General features: G+C 43.0%; 1 protein-coding gene and 1 long non-coding RNA gene across 10 annotated transcripts in view; one reads left to right on the top strand and one right to left on the bottom strand.

The window, feature by feature from the left end:
• The window catches only part of MYO1B (myosin IB), a 201848-nt gene that overhangs the window by 170012 nt on the left and 7146 nt on the right, over window positions 1–24690 (bottom strand). For 4 of the 9 annotated variants that reach the window (XM_055572956.1, XM_055572958.1, XM_055572957.1 and 1 more), the window contains exon 1: window positions 7418–7487. The exons of 1 other annotated variant lie outside the window; for it this stretch is intronic. Coding sequence is in view for 2 of the 8 variants with exons in the window: in XM_055572961.1 (XP_055428936.1) it covers window positions 12721–12723 (3 nt within the window). In the remaining 6 variants the exon portion in view is untranslated. Of the gene's footprint in view, window positions 1–7417; window positions 7488–12004; window positions 12048–12644; window positions 12879–12935; window positions 12960–24690 lie in introns of those variants that run through there. 4 more of the 9 variants (XM_055572963.1, XM_055572965.1, XM_055572961.1 and 1 more) reach the window with 4 other exon arrangements.
• Window positions 12982–14165, top strand: LOC129646573 (uncharacterized). Its single transcript, XR_008712034.1, has 2 exons — window positions 12982–13251; window positions 14018–14165. It is a non-coding gene; the product is annotated as an uncharacterized LOC129646573 (long non-coding RNA).

Raw genomic sequence — 24690 nt, 5'->3', positions numbered from 1 at the left:
AAGGCTGAAAGGGTGCAGGCATGAGGACCTACTTACTAATTTGGACTGGCAAGATCACCGTTGATATTTAACAGAGAAACAGGTGATTAAACCATGGCCTGTTGTGCCTTAAAACATGGACCCTGTGCTTGCAACTTTTGAGAACGTGAGAGAAAAAATCTGATGCTACAGTATGTGTGGCCTACTCATTGAAGATCTACAAGAAAGCTGTAAAACTAGCCTGTCCAAAAGCCAGAGGGGAGAACATATGATTCTAAGAGGAGTCACTCTGGCTGGAGGCAGGAGATGCAGAGAAGTCCTCCGTCCCAAGAATCAACTGTTTCATCTCTACAGCCCAAGAATAGGATAATAGACCCACCGTGAAGATGGAATGCAGGGGAATTATCACCCACACTACTGCTTCTTAAGCTTCTTAACTATTCCCAGGTGGATTCCATTCACCAAGAGCTAAGGCCAGGTCCAACTACCCAGAGACAAGTTCTCAGATCGGGTTCTAGGTTCAAAACCTTAGGGGTTGGTAGTCTGTCTGATTTTTATTGGGGCTTCCTAGGTGGCACTAGCAGTAAAGAACCTGCCTGCTAATGCAGGAAATGTAAGAGACAGGGGTTTGATCCCTGGGTCGGGAAGATCCCCTGGTGGGCTACAATCCAGGGGGTCGCAAAGAATTGGACAAGACTGAAGCGACTTAGCATGCTTGTACTGTTTTTTATTAGTCGATGGAAGCAGTAAACCTTGAAAGCCAATAACATTTTTAAGGGAGTCTGGCTGACAGTGACAAGTACTTAATTCTTAAGACAATCAACACCAAGACCTCCAACTCATAAAACAAACTAAAAACAAGAACTGTTAAAACATGACAAAGCCATCATCCCCTACACTCCACTTTAGATGGAGCCACAGAAGACAACGGACAAAAGAGATCTTCTTGATACCCTCTGTGGAGGGGCAGCTATGTTTTCAGCCTCACAGGGAAGAGCTGAATGATGCTGCTGCTGCTGCTGCTAAGTCGCTTCAGTGGTGTCCGACTCTGTGTGACCCCATAGACGGCAGCCCACCAGGCTCCCCCGTCCCTGGGATTCTCCAGGCAAGAACACTGGAGTGGGTTGCCATTTCCTTCTCCAATGCATGCAAGTGAAAAGTGAAAGTGAAGTCGCTCAGTCGTGTCCGACTCCTAGCAACCCCATGGACTGCAGCCTACCAGGCTCCTCCATCCATGGGATTTTCCAGGCAAGAGTACTGGAGTGGGGTGCCATTGCCTTCTCTGGCATGATGCTGGCTGGAGCATTTTATTTTCTTAAGCCGAAGTATGGAAAGAAAGGCATATGTGAGTTCTGGGCAGCCACAAGATAAGCCAGAGGAGACATTCGCCTTTTTTTTTTTTTAATGGAGACACTATCCTGTATACAATCCTATTCCAGTAAAGAATCCGCCTGCAATACAGGAGACCCAGGTTCAATCTCTGGGTCAAGAAGATCCCCTGGAGAAAAGAATGGCAACTCACTCCAGTATTCTTGCCTGGATTCTCCAGGACACAGCCAGAGGAGCCCAGTGGGCTAGTCCCTAGGGTCTATTCTTCAGTCCATGGGGTCACAAACAGTCAGACAACTATCACACTTTTACTTTTTTCCCCCTTTCAGGGAGTCCAAGTTACCTTATGACAAGTAACTAGTGAGAAGTAATGCCCAATTCTCACTACAGAATTCGAAGGAGACAGACATGCTTTCTCCACCCCCAAAGAACGTGGCCTGCATGCGTGCGTGCGTGCATGCTAAGTCACTTCAGTCATGTTCAACTCTTTGAAACACTATGGACTGTAGCCCGCCAGGCTCCTCTGTCCATGAGATTCTCCAGGCAAGAATACTGGAGTGGATTGCCATGCGCTCCTCCAGAGGACCTTCCTGATCCAGGGATCAAACCAGTTTCCTACATCTCCTGTATTGCAGGCAGACTCTACCCACTGAGCGACCTGGGAAGGCCGAACATGGCTTATACACAGCCAATCACACCTTCCTGTGACCAGGAGTCCCGGGACATGATGACAGCTGGTGGTTATACTCATTACTCACTGCATGACAGCAGCAGCATGAAGACCAGGTGGTTCCCATCCCCTGGCTTCTGCTATGGATCCCGCTGCCCAGTCCCCCAGTCTTTCGGAGGTTCCTGCCTACCTTCTAAGCCTATATCCTTCCTGGTCCTCTGACCTTTCAGCAATTCTGTGAGTTCCTACATCCTTTCTGCATTGCACCCAACCAAGATCCTTGACTGACTTGAACACTAAGTACTGTGCCCAATATAAGTATTAAACCACTGTTTGATCTTCAATATTATGTGAAACCAAACTTTTTCTCCCAACCTTGGAGAAAGCAATCCACAAAATACAACAACTGGTGGAGCCTTTAGAGGACCACTGGGGAACCTGGAGGCAGGACCTCCACCTAAGGGCACTGGTTTAGCCCAGCCAGCAGCTCACCAACTGATAACAGGTGACTTCATGGCCGCACAAGCTCTTTTCACCTGTTTGTCCATCCAAGAAAAACAAAATACATGATCAAAGCATTCCTTCCCCTACTTACTCTCATCTCAAAAACTTACTACCTATATTGCAGTGTATATCAATTCATTTACTGGCATCTTTTGCAGCATAAAAATACCATTTAAATCTGAAAAGCATCATTTCAAAAATCCCTCAAAATCCAAAAGAATGAAACATAAACATCCTACAGCATCTTAAAATGCCATCTATAACTTAACATTTATATATGAGTAGTCTACCCAGCCCCAACCTTAAATTACAAGTCACCTACCACGTTAATGTCTATGCCTGGGGATGTCAAGACCAGCATTCCCCAAGCCAACAGCCCCACAGACACATGGCCAAACCAGACAGTAGATCCTTATGAAGAGCATGGCCGTTCTACTATTGACATCAAAACAGCAACACTGAAAAGTTATTCCAAAGTAATTGGTAATTTAATGACTAAATAGGAGATGTATTTTAAGCTGAAATATATTATCTGTTGGTCTCCCACGTTACTCAAAAGCCTCAGGATGCCACAGATGAGAACAAATGTGTATTTTTAAGTTGAAACAGTTTTACTGTAGAATCTGAAAGAACATTCTCAAATCAGAGCTGAGCAGGGCAATGGTTAACAAGGATTAACATTAATTTATGAACACAATTTTAAATTTGAAGAAACCTTGGACTACAAGCTACGATTACATAAAACAGATACACAACAAGGTCCTACTGTGTGGTACAGGAAATTATATTCAATATCCTGTAATAAACCATAATGGAAAAGAATATGAAAAAGAGTACATATAAAACTGAATTGTTTGCACACCAGAAACTAACACAAAATTGTAAATCAACTATGAAAAAAAAGTGTTTTGTCATTCAGTCGTGTCTGACTCTTTGCAACCCCATGGACTGTCATCAATCAGGCTCCTCTGTCCAAGGATTCCTCCAGGCAAGAATACTACAGAGGGTTGCCATTCCATTCTTCAGGGGATCTTCCCACCCGGTGATCAACCTGGTTCTCCCGCATTGCAGGCAGTTTCTTTACCCTCTGAGCCATTCAACTTAAAAAAATAGTAAATAATGGAAATTTCCTGGCAGTCCAGTGGTTAGGACTCTTAATGACACTTTCACTACCATGGCCCGGGTTCAATCCCTTGTGGGCAAACTAAGATCCTGCGAGTGTCCCAGTATGAAAGTGAAAGTGAAAGTGAAGTCGCTCAGTTGTGTCTGACTCTTTGTGACCCCATGGACTGTAGCCTATCAGGCTCCTCCGTCCATGGGATTTTCCAAGCAAGAGTGCTGGAGTGGATTGCCATTTCCTTCTCCAGGGGATCTTCCCGACCCAGGAATCAAACCCGGGTCTCCCACATTGCAGGCAGATGCTTTACCATCTGAGCCACCAGGGAAGATCCTGCGAGTGTCCCAGTATGGCCAAAAATAAATAAGTAAATGATTAAATAATAAATAAGTTTTAAAATGTGAAGGAATTTCTTAAGCATAGCCATAAAAGCCACTTGCAGGAAAACTTAATGAAAGCAGGTTATCTACTGCTCTGGTAATTGTAAATGAGGACATCTGAATACATCTATTATAATATACATCAGAAGCAGAGCCTTTGGGGAGTCTTCTTACCATAGTAACCACTGTTATTTGACTCGAGTTCCCCTCATTAACCTCCTTGTGCCGTAGTCTTGTATGCTTTATAGCCCCTTTTCTGGAGAATCAGCTCCATGGTGTCACGAGTCACCCTTATTCATCTTTATTTCCCCAAAGGCACAGTGCACAGCCTCTGGCACATGGCAGGCATTCAGACAAACACAAAAGGAAAACAAGTGTGCAAATTTATGGTTGACAACTGAGTTGTTCAATAGTGCACATTCTCACAGCTGCCATCCTGGGTTGGGTGGTTCCCTCCCAGCCGACCAGAAGGCAAAATAATGACTGTGGCTTCAAGCCACTTTGATCCATTCCTCTAAAAGCACAATACTATCAACAAAGGACAGGAAACAGAATTGAGCTATTTGGCTCCCAAAGACATCGCTAATGCTTTTAAGGATAACATGAGAAACACATTTAACTAAGAAAACAAAGCCAATGTGGCAAGATTTCATGAATAAAATAAGACTCAGCAAATCCTGATAGCAAAACAAAGGCAAAAGAGAGGCCAAGTCTGTAAGACGTGGTTCAGTACCTAATATAATGGGTTAAGTGACTAAAAAAAACCTGAAACTTCCTTCCTGGATCTTTCAAAATAGCACCAACCTCATCTTTGAGAAAAGTCTGATTAAATTTCCATTCAATTCGGTTCAACCACCACTTATGCTATTCAGCCCTGTTGGTCCCTAGCATTGTGTTAAGTGCTAAGGACACACAATAATCATGGCGCTTCCTTGTCCCATACACTCCCCAGGAGCTCACAGTCTAGTAAGAGAATTGAGACAAAAAATAGGTAACTTTTGAAATTTCAAATGACTATCTTAATGATTAAAAGCAACACAAGTTCACTAGAGGAAAAAAGAAATCAGAAAATGTAGATGAGCAAAAAGAATATAAGCCAAATCCAACAGCCTCAAGCTTTAGTTTAAATCCTTCTGGATCCATTAGAATCCCTAGAAAACCTGATTTTTATAACCAATGAAATGGCCATCATTTCTGGCTTTATAAATTGATCTATGTAAGTATTTCTGCCTCAGGTAGGAATGTGAAATAGATTCATGGGAGCTATGAAACTCTGGAGCTACACCAGTAATATCCAACACTTTAAAATTCAGCCAAATTGTATGGCCATCTGCCCCTCTGTTCTTTACCTTCTGTGTGTATGCTTAGTCACTCAATCATGGCTGACTCTTTGCAACTCCATCGACTGTAGCCCACCGGGCTCCTCTGTCCACGGAATTCTCCAGGCAAGAATACTGGAGTGGGTAGCCATTCCCTTCTCCAGGGGATCTTACCAACCCAGGAACTGAACTCAGGTCTCATACACTGCAGGCAGATTCTTTACCCTCTGACCCACCAAGCAAGCCCCTCTTTACCATCTCCCCACCCCCAAATTAGCAACCCACAGTATCAACTACCTGCCCACCAATCATCTCTACCACTTGGCTGTTTCTAACATATTGGTACACATCCACATCTATTCTACCATCACATACCACAAGACCAGAAACAAAAACAAAACCATCTTACTCTCCCTAAATTCCACAGTCACAGTTAATCTAGTTTCTCACCCTTGGCCTCTCCCTGTCTCTAACTCCCCATACAATGTATCACCTTGATTATATCAGCTTAATCACTCCTGCTCCATCCCTTCCCACCCTTCCCCACTGGGACTGCCCCAGTTCAGGCTTCATCATTTCTCACCCTGAAGGCAGCAACCTCCTAAGTTGTCTTCACCAATGCCTCTGCCAGGCCCCCTCGTCCCCCGACCCATGCGCCACACCACCCAAGTTGCCCTTCAAAATCACAGTTTGATGAGGTAAGTGAAAGTCGCTCAGTTGTATCCTACTCTTTATGACCCCATGGACTGTAGCCCACCAGGCTCCTCTGTCCATGGAATTCTCCAGGCAAGAATACTAGAATGGGTTGGCATTTTCTTCACTGATCAGGTAAGCCCTGCTGTAAATCTCCCAAAAACTCTTCAGCATCTTAATATTCAAATTCCTTAGGAGATGCTCAAAAAGATCAGAGAACTACCATATGACCCAGCAATTCTACTTTAGAATTTGAAAGGAGGGACTCCAACGTTCATGTTCAAAGCAGCATTATTCACAAAACAAAATGTGACACACAAACAATGGGATATTATTCAGCCTTAAGAAAAAAAGCAAATTCTGACACATGCTATAGCACAGATGAAACCTGAGGACATCATGCTAAGTGAAATAGTGAAAGTGTTAGCCACTCATTCCTGTCCCACTCTGTGAACCCATGGACGGTAGCCCGCCAGGCTTCTGGGTCCATGGAACTCTCCAGACAAGAACCCTGGAGTGGGTTGCCATTTCCTCCTCCAGGAAATCTTCCTGGCCCAGGGATTGAACCAAGGTCTCCCACACTGCAGAGTTCTCCCACATTGCAGGCAGACTCTTTACCATCTGAGCCACCAGGGAAGCCCCAAGAATACTAGAGTGGGTTGACATTCCCTTCTGCAGGGGGGGGATCTTCCTGTCCCAGGGATCAAACCTGGATCTCCCGCATTGCAGGCAGATTCTTTACCATCTGACCAACTGAAGTAAGTCAGTACTGTATGACTCCACTTATATGAGGTCCTAGAGCAGTCAAATTCATAAAGACAGAAACTAGGACGGTGGTTACCAGGGGCTGAGGGAGGGAAAGGGAAGTTGCTGTTTAACCAGCACAAGGTTTCACTTTGGGAAGATGACCAATGGTGCTGATAGTTACACAACAATGTAAATATACTCTGTGCCATTGAACTGCACACTTAAAAAGGTTAAAATGGCCATGATACGTTATGTATATTTTATCAAATATAAAAAAAAAAATTCCTCATCAGAGCTGACATGACTCCACAATTGGACTCCAGCCTTCCTCCTCGTTCTCACTGCTCCTTGACCAAGTCTCTCAACCCCTTAAGGCAAACCTCACATGAAGGACCTCCTGGGACAGACGGAAAAGTGGTTCTAGCTGTAGGCCTTTGCTCCACAGGATCAGCTGAGCTGCTTGTCTTAAATAAATCCTCCCTGACTTAAACCGGTATGAGCAGCCCTTCCCCAAAAGGTGTGCTCTGAGCAAGCCCTACACATCCAGCACAACTGTCAGCTTGCTGGTCTCCTCCGGCCTCTGGAGAAAGCCTGAGCTCCCCACGTGTGAAGACCCCCGCTGCCTGGCCAAGGGATGGTGCACAAGGCGCTGGTGTGCAGAATAGGTAGATGGACGCACCTGGGAGTGACTCGGCCCATTGTTCCTTCCAGGGCTGGTTCCATTATCTCTACCCTTCTTATCAGAGAGCCTCATGAGGTTCACCAAGAATAAGAAAGACCTGGGTTAGAAACTGAAGGTCAAAACACTTTCTCAGTATTTATGAAGTTAAGGGCAAATGGAATGAAAACTGCATTCTTTAGGACAATTTACTCAAGCAGAGTGTTTCTTAAAGGAGAAGAGGCTGGTGGGCCACACAGGGTGCTATGCAGGGCTCCCCCAAGTCTAAGAAAATGGGCCACGACATGCATTTATGAAAAGGCTCAAATGATGCCAATTTTCATTCCTATCAACACACTTCCTTAGAGAAGCTTATAGTATATGGTATGCCGATTCATGGCTTTACTTCACATAGTTATCTGATTTTCCAATCCTGTTTTCCACTGTTAAAGCCACTACACACTGAGGTTTTATCCATCTTTCTCTAAAGCGTTTTGTTAAGGATATTTAATAGACTGCTAGTAGGAAGGCTTTTGTTAGCATCTTCGATTTAGGAAAGAAACAGGCCTAACTACCGGGCAGTTTCCATACAATAACTGTTGTCTTGAGCTCCAACTACGGATAATAAAAAGGACATTAAGTTATCAGGCAATGATAAAATGGAATAGATTTGAACTGGGAATGAAAACAAACACCTAAAACCATATAGAAGCCCATAAATCACAAAGCCAGACTCAGATCTTAAAAAGCTCTGTTAACGCAAAAGGCAATTGATGCAACTTTCTGGATATGTAAGAGTCCACACCCTGGAGGGTACCTCTGAACAGGCAGAGATGGGCCAGGAACCACTCAGTGGCAACGTCAGGTTTGTTTCTGTCTGGGTATAGAAAGGCTGGGCTTGCTACACCAAAGCCGTCAGCCAGGGGCTGGGCTACCCTCAACCCCAGGCATGGTCCAGTTATTAAGGATTTGAAAGATAGCATCTAGACAGAACTTTATAATTTATAATGTGATAGGTTAAAAAAAAGTTTTTTTCTAAGGAAATGATGAATTGTATTATCAAGACTAAGTAGAAAAGACTTTTGAATCAAAAATAACTGGCTGCTATGACAACATTGAAAGTTCTGGATTACAAACTACAGACTACCTCTTCTGATGTATGAGCAAAATTTCTTAGCATCCCAGGCAAATCCTTATTTTACCAGAGATAGAAATGGACCCAGGAGATGTTGCATATTTGGTTTCTGGAAGAGCCAGCGTGAAGAGGAAGCTTTCCTAATGGGTCTAAGAGTATGGGCTTTCATACTCATTATATTACACACACATCCTTCACTCTAATTCCTAAGTCATCAAACTTCAGAATACTCCACAGTTCTTAGAGAAGCTTGACTTGGGAAAGAGTAACTTTTCACAAGTTCAGTAGCAAGAGTTTACCATGACTGAGAATTCACTTTTGATCCACCCAACGTGGAACATCACAGGCTTTGAATCACTGACCCAAGCTTGCATCCAAGGAAATTCATCTCTGGAATTCGAGTTCTGATCTAAAAATTCAGGGATGACAACATCCAGTCTACTTTCTCTTTTGAGAAAGCAAAGCCCGACTCCCAAGAGGCTATCACCAGATGCCAGTTCTCTCCCTCCCTAGTGCCTATTTCTGCTAACCTGAAGAGCTCCCCTGCTTGGCCCTGAGGTCTCCTGGCTGGTGTGTCCATGTAAATAACCTTGAGCATTGCCTCATGTGCAGTGGACATCCCATGGAGGTCAGTACCCCGAGGAAGCACGCAGCCGACAGCACTGTCTCCACCATCACTTCCCGGAGGAAGTTCTGCAGAGTCATGGCAGGAACAACTGCCAAAGGGCAGGGTGCCTTCAGAGAATGCCACCCACCCCTAAGACTGGGTCTGAAAACCACCCCCATGCCTCTTTTCCACCCGCTTCCCCAGCGCAGCACCCGTCGGGAATGGAAGACAAGCCGTCCTGACTTTAGGGGGAACCTATGGTCGTGCTGTCCCACTCACATTGGACGTTATGAGAACTCATGAGCTAATGTCTGAAAAGGCCTATGAGTTCCTGAGGGACAAAGGAGCCAAAAACTATAAACCACTGTTAATAGTCAGAAACACAAACTCAGCTGCACTGGGACCTGCAAATTATAACCAATAGGCCTCTCAATCCGTTCCCTCGTGACGGATTAAAAAAATTTCCAAGAAGTCCAACGTGTTTAGATTGGCAAACCTGACGCCCTGGAACCCCCAGGTGAACGTAAAAGGGCTCACATGTAACTGGCACACCTGACAGCTCTGATTAGTTCCTGGCTGGTGCACAGACCCCAAATACAACCAGTGGTTATTAAACAGAACACAGCCACCAGGGGAAATCCAACTTTCCTTCCAAATGAACTGGCTCGTTAATCAGAGGGTCTCAGTCTTGTCCCACACGCTAATATCCACACCAAGTTCTCCTGTCCTCAGCCCCTCCCCTTGCTTACAAGGTTTGGAGTCCTTCTCTGTTCTCTGTATGCTTGACCAGACCATCCAAGCACTCAAGCTGTTCCCTTATAGTTCAAAGTATGGTGATTTGCACCTGGGAGCCACACATGTAGGGTTCCTTGTACCCAGCAGTTTGGGGGTCCCTCTATGTCAATTTCTGAAGACACCTGGCTGAACAACGACATTCACATGAAATAGCCTAGGGTACACCAAAGCAAAACTACTTTCCTTAAAAAAGGCTCCTTGCATCATCCAGGCTCTTTTCAGTGACAATGGAGGGAAAGGTACTGAATTTCGTGCACTCTCTGCGGTAAGGAAGGAAAGTATCTCTCCGGGAAACATCAGCTGTTGCATTCTGCAACAGACCAGAGGTTGGAATGAACACCACAGTGGCTCAGAAAGAACCCCCCGAGTTCTGCAGTAGTGCAGGGAGACCCAGCACACTGGCAATGTTGAGCCTCAGCCTCCCCACAAAGGGGTCGAACACATCGTCTCCTAAGGTCTTGTTCCGGCTTCCATCATTACTGACTCAGCAAGAATAGCTCAACTGGGAAAGACTGACTTCCTTCATTTCGGGGTAAGCAATCACAGGCCTGATTACAAAGAATGTGAGAAACCAAAAATGCCAGGCCACAGAAAACTTTCCCAATGTCACTTACTCAGACATAAAGGAACGCAGCTCTCTTTGTTCTGACCTCACCAGCCAAAAAACAGAAAAAAAAAAAATATATATTAAGGGAATAACCACACACAGCACAGAAGGAAATGCACAAAATCACAGGATCACCATCAGGAAAGGCATCGGGACACATGTGACTGTGTTCTCTGTTTACAACTACACGCTTAGCTGCAAAATGGCACTGGTTGTTTTAACAAATGTATCCAGTTATGAAAGCAAAAAAGGGATCTAAAATTACAAATTAAGAAATTCATATAAACCCAACTATACTCTAATAAGAAAAAGAAACCATAGTAAAAGAAAAATATGCATCACTCAACAGTACATCTTCAGTAATGTCTCTGTGCTTGTGGTTAAGAAAAAGTATTTTTGGAATAATAAAAATTCAGAAGCTTCCTCAAGCAGTTATCTACTAAACCACTTTAGTGGATAGTTACATATCCACACTATGTAATCAAAGACAGAGATGTTTATACATTTACGTTAGGGCTTCATGAATGTTTATTAGTTGAGAACTGATCAAACAAAAACAGCTAACATGTTACCAAAATGACACTGATATGTAAATTGAGAAGGCAAAATGACTTTGTCACTGAAAAAGAATTTTTAAAGAAAATAGCTAAATTGCACTGGGGTTACTTCACCTAAATTGACTAAAATTAGCAATCAGATTAGAATTTGGAAGTATTTTCTGGAATAACTTTTTTCTAGTTTTGCTCATTTTGGAAGCATTACTGAATTTAAAACCAAATGCACCAACTTTTCTGTATCTCTAAACACATTATAAAGCATTTAGGAAGAAACAGAAAGATATACAATATAGCAGAGCAATTTACAAGGCATCCCATAGCTAAATAACTCTTTTTAAGTCACAAATTAAATTGTCTAACAAAATTTATGTTTACTAAATTTAAATTGATAAATGGTAACTAAATTGTAATAACAGTTCTTTTCATTTCCCAAAATTCTTAGGAAGCAGCAATTATTTCATATATTTACAAAAGTATACATACATAAAAATGCCCTTTAAGACATGCACACTTATTTTTTCCCTTGAATACAGCATGGTCTCAACCTGTAAAGCTATAGAAAAATCAACTGCTAAACAGTTTGACCAGGTATAGAACTATACAGTAAATTTTCCCAAGGGAAGTTTTGGTAAGATATAAATATTTAACAGTGAACTACATTGTATATGGCCAAATAAGAAAAGTTCATTTCCTGCTACAAGTAGTTTATGAAAAAAAGATTTTCAAACTACCATATTTTAATATTGTAAAGCATCAACTCAAAGGCCTAAACACCTTTAAATTTACACTCTATCCTTAATCACGTCTCTCACTAGGTAAGTAGGTAGGCAGGTAGATCGAAAAACTACAGAGTTCTCTTTAAATGACATAATTATGACATCCGAGTTTAGAAATTAAAACTGCTTACCAACTTTTCTTCTCCATTGTTTTTTCCACCAATTTAACTAGCACTTTAGCATTCAGTTCATATGAAAGGGAGAGACAAACATTCGTTGTGACAGGGAAAACACACTAAGTACAACAAATATTTTGCAAACAGATAAGAGGGGGAAAGTAGGTCAATATCCTGTGGCTAGGAAGACACAGCCTCAGCTTCCATCCAGAACTGAATTATATGATTAACCAGGCTGGACTCTCCTCCAATCACAGCCTCCTGTTCTGACCTGTGCCCCTAGGATGCAAAGGCACTGGAAGAACAAGGAATGAGAGACCCTTAAACTGTTTCCCTGTCATTAGCAAACTAGGTGGGTGAAAAAAATGCTTAGGAGCAATGTGACTAATAAAACAAGTGTTCAGGGATTTCCCTGGCTGCCCAGTGGTTAAGACTTTGCCTTCCAATGCCAGGCAGGCTCAACCCCTAGTAGGCAGAGCTAAGAACCCACATAGCTTGCAAGGCCGGGAAGCCAAAAAAACATAAAACAGAAACAAAATTGTAACAAATTCAACAAAGACTTTAAATATGGTCCACATCAAAATAAAATTTAAAAACAAAACACAAGTGCTCACATAGGGCTGATAATTCACTATAAAAAGAATATAGAGACTACCATCTATGTTCAAAGGTGAACTATTTTCATGGTCTAGGAGAATCACAGAAGGATGGCTGAAGAGGTGAAACCTGACCATGAGGATCCTTTTTGAGAATGAGTAGGATATGGTAATCCACTCCAGTGTTCTTTTCTGGAGAATCCCAGGACGGAGGAGCCTGGTGGGCTGCCGTCTATGGGGTCGCACAGAGTCGGACACAACTGAAGCAACTTAGCAGCAGCAGCAGCAGGATACGATTACTAGGATGTGATTAAGGGCTTCCCAGGTGGCGCTAGTGGTAAAGAACCCACCTGCCAATGCAGCAGACATTAAGAGATGCAGGTTCGATCCCTGGGTCAGGATGATCCCCTGGAGGAGGGCATGGCAACCCACTCCAGTATTCTTGCCTGGAGAATCCCCATGGGCAGAGGAGCCTAGTAAGATACAGTCCACAGGGTCTCAAAGAATCAGACACGACTGAAGCAACTGAGCACTCAGGATGTGATTAAAAAGAGAAGAACTTAAAACAAGAGGTACAAAACCTATTCAGAAGATGGTGTCTAGACAGAACGGCAGCAGAAGACAGCTGATTTCATGTCCTGTTGGGCCATGAAGCTGGAAGGAAAGGTGAGCTGGGGCAAGGCTGAGAGTGTGAGCTGAGGGGGTGGAAATGGGCGGGAGAGGAGAGGGACGCATCACACAGCCTGCCTCTTGCAGTCATTACTGGTATCAGCGCATCCAGAGGGCAACAAGTGTGACTGACAGTCACTGGTGATAGTCAGATGGAAAATGAAGTTGAGGACAGCCATTATAGATGATGGGAAGTCATCAAAAATTTTTGAGCAGACATGGAGACAACAAAAATTTGACATTTGATCAGGAAATAATCTGAATTCATTGGGGGAGTGAGAAGAAGCAGGAAATGGGATTGCTCTGTGCAGTGTTCAGTTCATGCACTGCATAAAAATGGGCCAGCCAAGGGGTAATGTGGGGACTGACATCAAGTCACGCTCCTGAGGGGCTGTGATTGCCCTAAAGGACACCTTTTTCTACTTGCATAAATGCACCATACAAGCTAGCAGCAGGAAATTCAGCTGGGGCATGAATCTAGAAGTCAGGAATAAGAACTAGGGTAGAACTAATGGAAATGAAACAAGAAGGTAAGTGTAAGAGAAATAACAGACAAATCTATCATAAGCGGTGGGAAACTAACTTAATAGGAAGGCACAAGAGAGAGAGGAGGATTTAAGACTCACATCCTTTTTCATCCTAATGTTTAAGTTTGGCTGGTTGGTTTTTTTAAAAGGTCAGTTAAGGTTGGAAGTCATAAGTAAATGATATATACCAAAGCCTATTAATATTATTTTTTAATATATGTATTTAATTGCACCAGGTCTTAGCAGCGGCATGTGGGATCTTAGTTCCTCAAAAAGGGAGCAAACCCGAGTCGCCTGCAGTGGAAGCACAGAGTCTTAACCAGGGGACCGCCAGGGAAGTCCCCGAAAACCTATTATTTTGAATAAACCCTATAAAGATATATATTTATTTTCCAATCTTTTTCTGTAGTGTTGAGGCTTTCTGAGTCTATGTCCATTGACTGTAGTCCCCAGTGGTCTCTTGTAAAACATTCTCCATGGCATCACTTTCCAGGTCTAATTTCTTCAAAGAAAGGTGAGGCTATAAAGACACCTGGGATGCAATGTGGGGTGGACTGCAGTATTCCTGACAAATGCTCACTTCTCTCCTCTACGGGGTTGCTAAATTCAGGTGTATAGCTAAGAAGGTTTCACACTTGCCCTTCCTCTGCCACAGGGATAAGCAGCGTTTCAGAGGGTACAGCTCCTTCACACTGCACCCTGGACTGAGGACCAGGGCAACATGGGCAGACCTCCCACCTCACCTATAATGGCCCACCCACTGTGAGTGTGATTATTTGAGTCACTAAGATTCTGAGGTTTACATAATCACAAATTAATCTACTTATGCTAAATAACTGGCAGTTTTAATGGGAACACTTTTATTTTATGATCTCCCAAATCCTTTGGGATTCCCTGGTGGCTCAGTAGTAAGGAATCTGCCTGCCAAGCAAGACACGGGTTCAATCCCTGGGTCAGGAAGATCCCCTGGAGAAGGAAATGGCAATCCACTCCAGTATTCTTGCATGGGACATCTTATGGATAGAGGAGCCTGGAGGGTTCAGTCCACAGGGTCACAAAGAGTCAGACATGACTGAGCAACTAAACGACAGCAAATCCTTTAGTTACTTCAGCTACTCCTAAATCAGCTGTAATCACTTTTAGAAACTTATTCTTATTAGGTGGCTTATAAAATAATCAAAGGAATTTTCATAGAAACAGTTCTTTTTGCATACATTTTAAAATCATTATATTAACTATAATAGTAAGTAAAGCTGGCATAAATAGGCTTGAAATAAACACAACTGAGTCCAGATAAGCATAGACTGGTAGGAAGAGAAGCTCAAGAGCACACTATAGGATGGCCCTCCAACTTTGGGCATTTACTGTGTTACGGGCATCAGCTGATATATTTTACAAAGGAAAAGAGCACCAACTAATCCAGCCAATCTGGAGGTCACTAGGAGCTTAAAGAGTTTTTTAAAGCTATGAGCCTAGACAGTTATAAGAATGAACAGTACTATCATATTACCAGGCTAAAAATCTAGTTGGCTTTTCAAAACCATATCCAACTACCATATTTATTCTGTCCCAAATGTACAGTCAGAAGTGCTTAAGTCATTTAAGAAAGCACAAAAATAACACTTCAAACCCACAACCAGACATAGAGTCAAGAGTACAAGGTCACATGTCTTTCCAATAACCTGCCTCTCAAAGATAGAAAGAAAAAACACAGAAGTTACTATTAAAAACTAAATTTGAGTTTCATACTTTAAAATTATATACTTCTTTTAAAACTGTCGACAGAGATAAATGTTCTTCTCAAGCTTGCCCAGAAAAATCTGGGTGCTTCTATTTTAGGTAGCCAAACAGCAAACCTACCCATAATTTATCTCCTTTGAGAAATCTGATAGCCTTTTCAACAAAAATATGAACTTTTATGTAGAAATCATGCTGATATATTTCAATAGACTACTGAGAGAAACACTATGTAAACACATATACAGACACCCCAAAGTGACCAACCATGTGAAATAACATATCCTCACAGTTCAACCCCAACTCGTTCACCAGCACCATGCATGGAAAGCCTCCCTCCTCTGCATCTAGTAGGACAACCTAAACTTCTATATACTTTTAATTCAAAAAGAGAAAAACCCACATCTGGAGAAAAAAGGCAGTAATACCATATCTACCCAAATAGTTCTGCCCCCAGGCATACTGGGATAGTCACCCACTCAAGTCTTATTTTAACTGACATGGGCTCTTGGTGGGGGCAGGGGGCTGGAAAGGAATCCAAATCGAAACTTTAGAGGGGAAAAAAAGCATTAATTTCTAAAATATGAGGGGAACTCATAAAAATTTTGACTGAACCCTGACTAAATCAATGTTCCCACTATGTTTTAGTTTTTTTTTTAACTGTGAAATGAGCAGCCATGAGGATAAAATTACAGAATGATTTAGTCTGATCATCAAATAAAATTTACTACAGGGTTAACCTGACACAACCTTTACACCTGAGAGAATGAACACTTTGCTCTATGAGATTGAGTTAGAGCTGGGAGGAGTTGAAGACAAATAAATGAACTTGATTCCAGGAGGAGAATAAAGCCAGCCAAGACCTAAATCCTAGAAAATCTGGACACCGAGGGACCAGGGGAGGTGAGGATGAGACTAGAGCAAAGGTCACCAGAGCCACACTCGTGCGGCTCCGTGTGAGGGTGACAAGGAGCAGCAGAGCGTCAACGGTGTGCAGGATGGGGGACAACGAGGAAGGAGAAAGAACAAGTGTGTCAGCAGGTCTAGAATCCACCTGGTAGGAGCTGAACTGTGCCTTCACCCCAATGCCAAATTCATATGCTGAAGCCCTAACCCCCAGCACCTGAGAGTACGGGGACAGGGGATCTTTCCCCATCCAGGGACTGAACCTGCATCTCCTGCATTGCAAGTGGATTCTTTACCTCTCTTTACCATTTTTTATCCCTGGGTCAAGAAGATCTCTGGAGAAGGAAATGGGAACCCACTCCAATATTCTTGCCTAGAAAATTCCATGGACAGAGGAGCCTGGCGGGCTGCAGATCAAGGGGTTGCAAAACAAGTCAGACACGACTGAGGGACTCAACAACAACACTTGGAGACGGGGCCTTTAAACAGGCAATTAAGTTAAAATGACCCTAACCCAACATGACTGGTGTCCTCATAAGGTAACAGGAACACAGCCAGCACAGACTGAGGGATGCCTGTACAAGGTCCAGTGGGAAGGTGGCCATCTGTAATTCAACAAAAGAGGCCTCAAAGAAACCAAACCTGCCAACTCCTTGATCTTGGACTTCTAGTCTGCAGAACTGTGAGAAAATTTATTTCTGCTGTGTACAACACCCAGTCATAGCATTTTGTCCCAGCATTGCATGCAGATTAATAAGACATTCTATAACCCCTTGTTAGACTGCCTACTTCTCTCTTCCTCCACAGCCAAGCTTTCTGATATACCCGACCTTTGACCTTGACTTTTGCCACCCTTCCTGTTGGCTGCCCACCACACTTCTTCCTAAAACCTCTCTCCAGCCCTGGCTTCCCTCTGGCCACTTCTTCCTGGCTGTCCGCTTCCCACCCCCACCACTCCTTCTTCTCCTCAGCAGCTTCTTCTCCTTTGTCCACCTGTCACAAAATAACATCTCCCAGATTTCTATCACCCACCTTCTCTCTTCCTCCCTCTTTACTCTAAGTGACAGCTTCGATCACACCTAGATGCTGATGGTCCCTCCATCCAGACCTCAGTCCCTGGTCTGTCCCTGAGCCCTAGTGTCTGCACTTCGTGGCTCTGTTAAACCCCACTCTCTGCCTGGAGGCCCCACATCCCAAATGAAACCCACCACTTTCAACCTGTCTGTGCCAACCATTCCCAACGTCACACAGGCTAGAAACTTGGGAGTCATCCCAGACCCCCACTTCCCCAGCCCTCTCCAACCCAGTCACTACAGCCCCCCACTGAGTAAAGAAGGGTACATCAGAACACTCACCACAATCATTGACCCAATCAGCACATTCTCAACAGCTACTATCAGTAAATCACCCAAAATACAGAAAAGAATCAATGTACAAAAATGTTCATCATACTATTATTATTTTATAGCAGCAAAGTGGTAGAAGCAACCCAAATGCCCAATAAAAAAGAGGTGCTTCAAGAAATGATTGTACTCAACAGAATACACAACTATAAAATTTATTTCAAAACCTGTAGTAATATAGAAAATACATGAACTCTATGATTGCAATCATTCCAAAACAAACACATAGCAAGCTTGAAAAGGAATATTCAGAAATGGTCATAGTTGATATTTTAGAGTTAGCTGGCTCAAGAAGAGTCTTCTTTTAGTTTCATTTTCTAAACTTTCTGTAATGTTCTTAAGATGATTTTTTTTTAGTACAAAATACCCAAAAGTGAGTGTTTGTTAGTAATCTTGGACCTTCTGAGTCACCTGGTTTCAGGATAAATGGGAATTTTACTACAGAACTCCCTTCAGCTGCCATGCTACCTTCATGTCACATCTGTTGCAACATCCAACGCAAACTCCCACGAAATTATGTTTCCCTCTAAATCCTATTTTACTTGTAGCCCTCAGAGTGAGATCCTAAAAATTAATTCTTTCAAGAAATCCAACTGGACACATTAACAGCTGCATGACTGCGGAACTGGGCTCCCAACATCTGCCATGGTTATTAACTGTTCTAGGAAGAGAAGATCAACACACAGGCGCTGCTGCCAGGAGGGCAAGTGCAGAGCTGGAGTGGAATCACAGAAGGTGAAGCCCTTGGTATCAAGTGTCCAACAGGGTTGCTGACTAACAGGTAAGGAAGGGGCACTTTCCCATTCAAGGGGAGAAGCTGTCAACCCTTTCATCCCAAAGTCCATGAGATAGGAAACAGTTTCCTGTTGCATTTTACCTACATTTTTCTGTTTCGTTTTTAAATTATCAACAAATTGCAAATATTAAGGCTGGGCTGACAGTTTGACCACTATTTCTCAAACAACTCATGCCATCCCCTTGGCATGCGTCAACTAAATCCAACAAATTTCTCTTCCTCGACGTATTGGTGTATATGAAGCGAAACAGACAAGCTATAAGATCTTGTCCATGCTTAGTGGGTCAGGGATAATACAGACCTTTCAGAACTGCTGCCTTACTCAGTAGTAGCATATATGTTGTTTCCTTTTTAAAGAAACAAGTACTATTGCCTGGAAAATCCCATGGACAGAGGAGCCTGGTAGGCTACAGTCTATGGGGTCGCAAAGAGTCGGACACGACTGAGCGACTTCACTCACTTCACTCTGATGAATCCCTTTGAAAAGTAAATACTAAATCCCAGTTATGTGTGTTAGTGGCTCAATCATGTCTGACTCTCTGTGACCCACTGGTGGACTGTAGCCCACCAGGCTCCTCTGTTTATGGAATTCTCCAGGAAAGAATACTGGAAAATAGGTAGCCATTCCCTTCGCTAAGGAAATCTTCCCAAACCAGGGATGGAACCCAGGTCTCCTGCATTGGCAGGAGGATTCCTTACACCCAATCTATTGATCCAGATTTCACCGTAAGTAAACTAGACTTCCTTATATCAGAAGTTCTACCAAAAAGAACACACATCAATATTTATGTTATGTTCAAATCAGACATTGTGGTTGGAGATGAAAAACATTACACAAACTGTGGAGTAAAGTATAGGAAGGCATCCCTTTATTTATATCCCCTCAACCAGATTTTATATTTGACTGTGAAACATCACTGAAATTAGCAATATTTCTCAAATAAATAGCTATTCTGCTGATACCAGGCAACATTGCTGTCACATTTCCTTTGAAATTCGTATCAGTATCATTTTGAGATATTCATAGCATGCCACTGCTTAAAAATAAATTCCTGTAGATAAAACAAACTTAGCAGAAAAGCCCATTTCTCCACTCACAATTATTTGAGAAGGGACATATGAAAGAAAAACTGTAAAGCTCACTGAACTTTTTAAAAAAGTAATTAAAATTAACAGGCTTTTGAGGAAATGTGTCAAATTTGGCGAAGTTCTCTTTCTAAAGATGTATTTTGGCAATTTTCCAGAAAATTTTATTTTCTTAAGCTCCAAAATCACTGCAGATGGACTACTGCCACAAAATTCAAAGACACCTGCTCCTTGGAAGGAAAGCAGTGACAAACCTAGACAGCGTTAAAAAGCAGAGACATCACTTTGCCAACAAAAATCCATATAGTCAAAGCTATGGTTTTTCCAGTAGTCATGTACAGATGTGCGAGTTGGACCATAAAGAAAGCTGAGCACCAAAGAACTGATGTTTTTGAATTGTGATGCTGGAGAAGACTCTTGAGAGTTCCTTGAACAGCAAGGATATCAAACCAGTCAATCCTAAAGGAAATCAACCCTGAATATTCATTGGAAGAAGTGATGCTGAAACTGAAGCTCCAGTACTTGGCCACCTGACACAAAGAGCAGACTCATTGGAAAAGACCCTGATGCTGGGAAAGACTGAGGGCAGGAGGAGAAGGGGGCGACAGAGGATGAGATGGTTGGATGGCATCACCAACTCAATGGACGAGTTCGAGCAAACTCCGAGAGATAGTGAAGGACAAGGAAGCCTGGCGTGCTGCAGTCCATGGGATCACAAAGAGTTAGGCACGACTTAGCTAGTGAACAACAATAATTTTCCAGAATTTTGCTCTTTCAGCTTGGAAAACTTTAAAAATTCTGAGACATAACAAGATGGTGGCCATGGAGACAACCCTAAGCAAAATAAGGAAAGAGAAAAAATTCAACTTCAGCACTCCCTCAATTTTCCAAGTCCCCCAAGATTCTCAGTGCTTTGATTTAGGAAATCAAAGACCACCCCCAGCAACCCACTCTAGTATTCTCACCTGGAGAATCCCATGGACAGAGGAGCCTGACGGGCTATAGTCCATGGGGTCACAAAGAGTCAGACACAACTGAAGTGACTTAGCACACAGCACATAGACCACTCCCCCAGCCTTTAGTGAGCTAGGAAGTTAATTAATTCTAGATATGAATAAATAAAAGGCAACTTAATTTAGATTTTTGAGGGTGAAAGTTACATTTATTTTTACAATTAAAAATAATAAAATTTAGTCTTTACTTTGAATTGTAGAAATGTGTGCATCATTTCCACGTGACAAGCAAGTAAAGGAGAAAGATGGGGTCATTGAAAGGAGCGGTTCTCAAAGGGAGGGGAGTAAGAGGAGACCAAAGAGAGTAACAGATGGCCAGAGGCCTGCTCAGGGAGTGCAGCAAGACACAAAAAGGGAAAATGATGGCAGAAAAAGAAACACTCAAAGACAGAAGAGCCTCACAAGGTCCCACATCCCTGTCTTCTAACTTTTAGGGATACTTCTGCTGAAGACTTTTATTAAATACGGTGTGTTCCTGCAACTATAAGCATACATGGGAAACTCCTCCACCTGTGAACTGCAATCAAAACAGGCAGACCCCAGGCATCCCACCCTCTTCTGCCCTACTTGAGGGAATCATTGGGCAACAGCAGCCTGATCTTTCTCATAAGATTTTTGTGTATTATTATTAGTTCAGAGGTAACATAACCAGATTACAGAAAACATGGAAAATAAATAGGGTTGTAAAGTAAGCCATCCCAATCTACTAAATAAACATGATCACTGTGAACATTTTGGTTTCTTTGTCATCTTTCTTCCTATACATTTCTCAGAGGAGTATCTAGAGACCCATATCATATCATATATTATATGCACCACTTAGAGTCAAACAAATCTGAATATCTACTGGGGGAAAGGGAGGAAGAACCCCAGAAATCCATTTTCAGGAAAGACTAAGGAGTAGCAACCAACATTTATACCAAGCACTTGCTCTGTGCCTGACACTATTCTATACACATTTTGACTCACTGAATTCTTAATACAACCCAAGGAAGAAGGCTCTACTATTATCCAAATGTTGCAGATGAGAAAATGGAGGCAGAGACAGATTAAGCTATGTGCCCCAGGACGTGGACAGGGGCTGCTAAGCGTAAGAGTCAGGTTTCAAAGCCAGTACCCTCCCCAAAGCAAAGTCTATGACAATTGAACCGCACTGTCTCACTGAGTAAGGGTCATCATCATGTAAGAGAAAACCAAACCTTGACACACTTGGCCCAGATACAAAGCCTCAAAGACCAAAAAGCTGCGACTGAAGTGTGCAGTCTGCGGTGGAATCAAGTGTGCATGACTCAGATCAGAGTCCCCCACCCCCACCCCACCCTGTCACAATAGAGCCCTCTGCGTGTCTAGAGAAGGGGCCAGAGGGAAATAGAAGAGAGAAACCCTAGACCTTGGAACAGCCAAAGATGGCCCTGCTCAAGAGCCCTCCCAGGAGGAGAGAGAGGGCTTCTCCAGACCACAGAGCAAATCTCAGTCCAACAGTGCAGAGCCCAGGACACTGGTGTGCCCAGCAGCCACCAGGAACCAGGGCAGCGGCAGTGCTCAAGGGGTGGAGCAGGGGCTTGGGGGTGGGCAGTAGCCCCATTCAAGCCCTATCACACAGGCAGTGCTCTCTTTACCTGGGCAGCTTCATTTGAGAAGGAAAGGGAATACACTGACCAAAAATAAACATTTTTATGTCATCATAACTTAAACACTATTACATACCACTATGATGATGAGGGTGTGTTAGTCGCTCAGTGGTGTCCGACTCCTCACGACCCCATGGAGCCTCCCAGGCTCCTCTATCCATGGAATTCTCCAGGCAACAGAACTCCAGTACTGGAGTGGGTTGCCATGCCTTCCTCCAGGGGATCTTCCTGATGACTTACTATGATGATAACTTACTAAGAAGTCAAACTTTTTAAATCATTGATTACTAACATTTCCATCAATCTATTATTAAAGCAGGACTACACCTCAGGGCTTCTGGGCCCACCTTCACTGCCTGGAAAACTCCACCATCCTTCTCTTCCTGGAGACGCACATCAGGCAGCTGCATGAATGCCTGCTTCCTAAGGCAGGCCCTCCCTCTGCCCCCAAGCCAAAGTTTCCCCTCCCCATCTTTCTTATTCTCGGTGTCCTGTCCTTTCCCTTCATAGCAAATATCACAATTCACAAACATGCCATAAATATCTGTGTTCACTTCCGCAGTGTCTCTCCCCTCACATTCCATGAGAACAGAAACACGCCTGCTCTGCTCACTGTTACCCAGCACCTAATACCATGCCAAGGACATACTAGGCACCCAAACATTTGATGCCTGAATACATGAATGCATTAAACAACCAATAATCACCACTTCCCCTTACTTCTGAAATTGTCATACAGAATTTTTAAATTGAAGTGAGTTATGACATTTCCATGATAGGCTGTTAGTTATTTCACACTTTTATTAGAAAAGCCACCCGACTCCAGGCTCCCATAGCAAACACTAGTTGTAATGTGAACTTGGTCAAGAACCCATCAATAAACAAATACAAAATCGATCCCATTTCTGTATACCAGAGACACCAATCAGAAATGTGTTAAACGATTCCACTCATGATGACCACAAAAACCATAAAGCACCTTGGTACCAATCTAACAGAAGTTGTGAAAAAGTTTTACACATAAAATTATTAAAGTTACTTAGGTCTTCTACGTCCTTTCATTGAAGGACATAAAGACCTAATCAATACAAAGGTATATTAGGTTGCAGATGGGAAGCCATGAGACCCTAAAGATATCAATTCTCCCTGAACTTTTATTATGAATGTAATTCCAATAACACAAAATAAAAAAATAAATAAACAAGCCACACGCTTGGAGAATATATGTGCAAGTTGACCCATGTGGAGGGAGAGAGAACAATGCAACATGCATTTGACATGTCAACTGACACAAAGACAGAACATGGCATTTGGTGTGAATTCCAGTAATTTAACTATTATGGGTGTGCAGTGTTACTTCCAATACTTTGACTGTTTCAAATACTTTCACTGTCATAAGCTGTGAAACAGTAAATGCTACCAGCTCAGGAAAACTGGGTTGTGACAGATGTGTAGGTGTGACAGGTGGAGAGGGGCTTCCAGGAAAAAGGAAAAGATCCAGGAGAACAAGGCAGAGAAGCAAAAGAAATATCTGAGCGAGAACCAAGTAACACATGGTCCCATGGAAAGCCAGACCGTGACAGATCTAGAAACAGTACAATGTAGTAACTCCAGCTGTGTTACCTACAAAGTGATCCTGCCACAACGGGGGACACTGGTCACAGATGCTGGGACCTGCACACACCCCATCTTCCTCTTGGAGATCCACAGTGCACAGTCACAAATAAAAGCCCACGGACAGGGCTTTCTGCATAGAGGAAACTGTTTTAAGTTTATTTAAAGAAACTTATTCACAATGTTGTTTAACCAATACTAACTTGGCCAAGGAGCTCTTTTTTACTAACTTTTCATGGAACAACACCCTTTGGGAAATGTTGCATTCTGGTAACCCAGCCTTTTAAAGGCCTGAACCAGAACAGACTTAGGGATTTGAAAATAAAAGGCAACACTCAACCCGACACTGTAACTGAGTGGACGGATGTCAAAGTCACAGAAAATAGAGAAGTCAGTGATGCTTCCGAAACCCAAAGTCAAGATGACTGTAAGATTAGCGCAGACACAGGATCAACTACTTAGGTAATGGGCCCTAAGGATGGATTTTGATGGATCTGGAGAGAAAGATACTCCCCTGGAAAGAAAACTGAGCAAGGAGTTCAAAGACTTGGAGTCCACTGACAGATGTACCCCTGGCTAACTTTTTGAGCCTGGGCAGTTCTCAGATACACGGAAGGGGTTATGGGGGTGGCCTGAAGGCCCTTTCAATTTTACCACTCTACCATTCCAAAAACTAAATATCTGAAGTCAAAACACCAAGAGAGTCAAGTTCTGCCTTTAAAG

This window comes from Bubalus kerabau, chromosome 3, assembly GCF_029407905.1.
Source record: "Bubalus kerabau isolate K-KA32 ecotype Philippines breed swamp buffalo chromosome 3, PCC_UOA_SB_1v2, whole genome shotgun sequence".
NCBI classification, from domain to species: Eukaryota; Metazoa; Chordata; class Mammalia; order Artiodactyla; family Bovidae; genus Bubalus; species Bubalus kerabau.
Note: the sequence above shows the minus strand (reverse complement) of the source record. Positions and strands in the feature narration are given on the sequence as shown.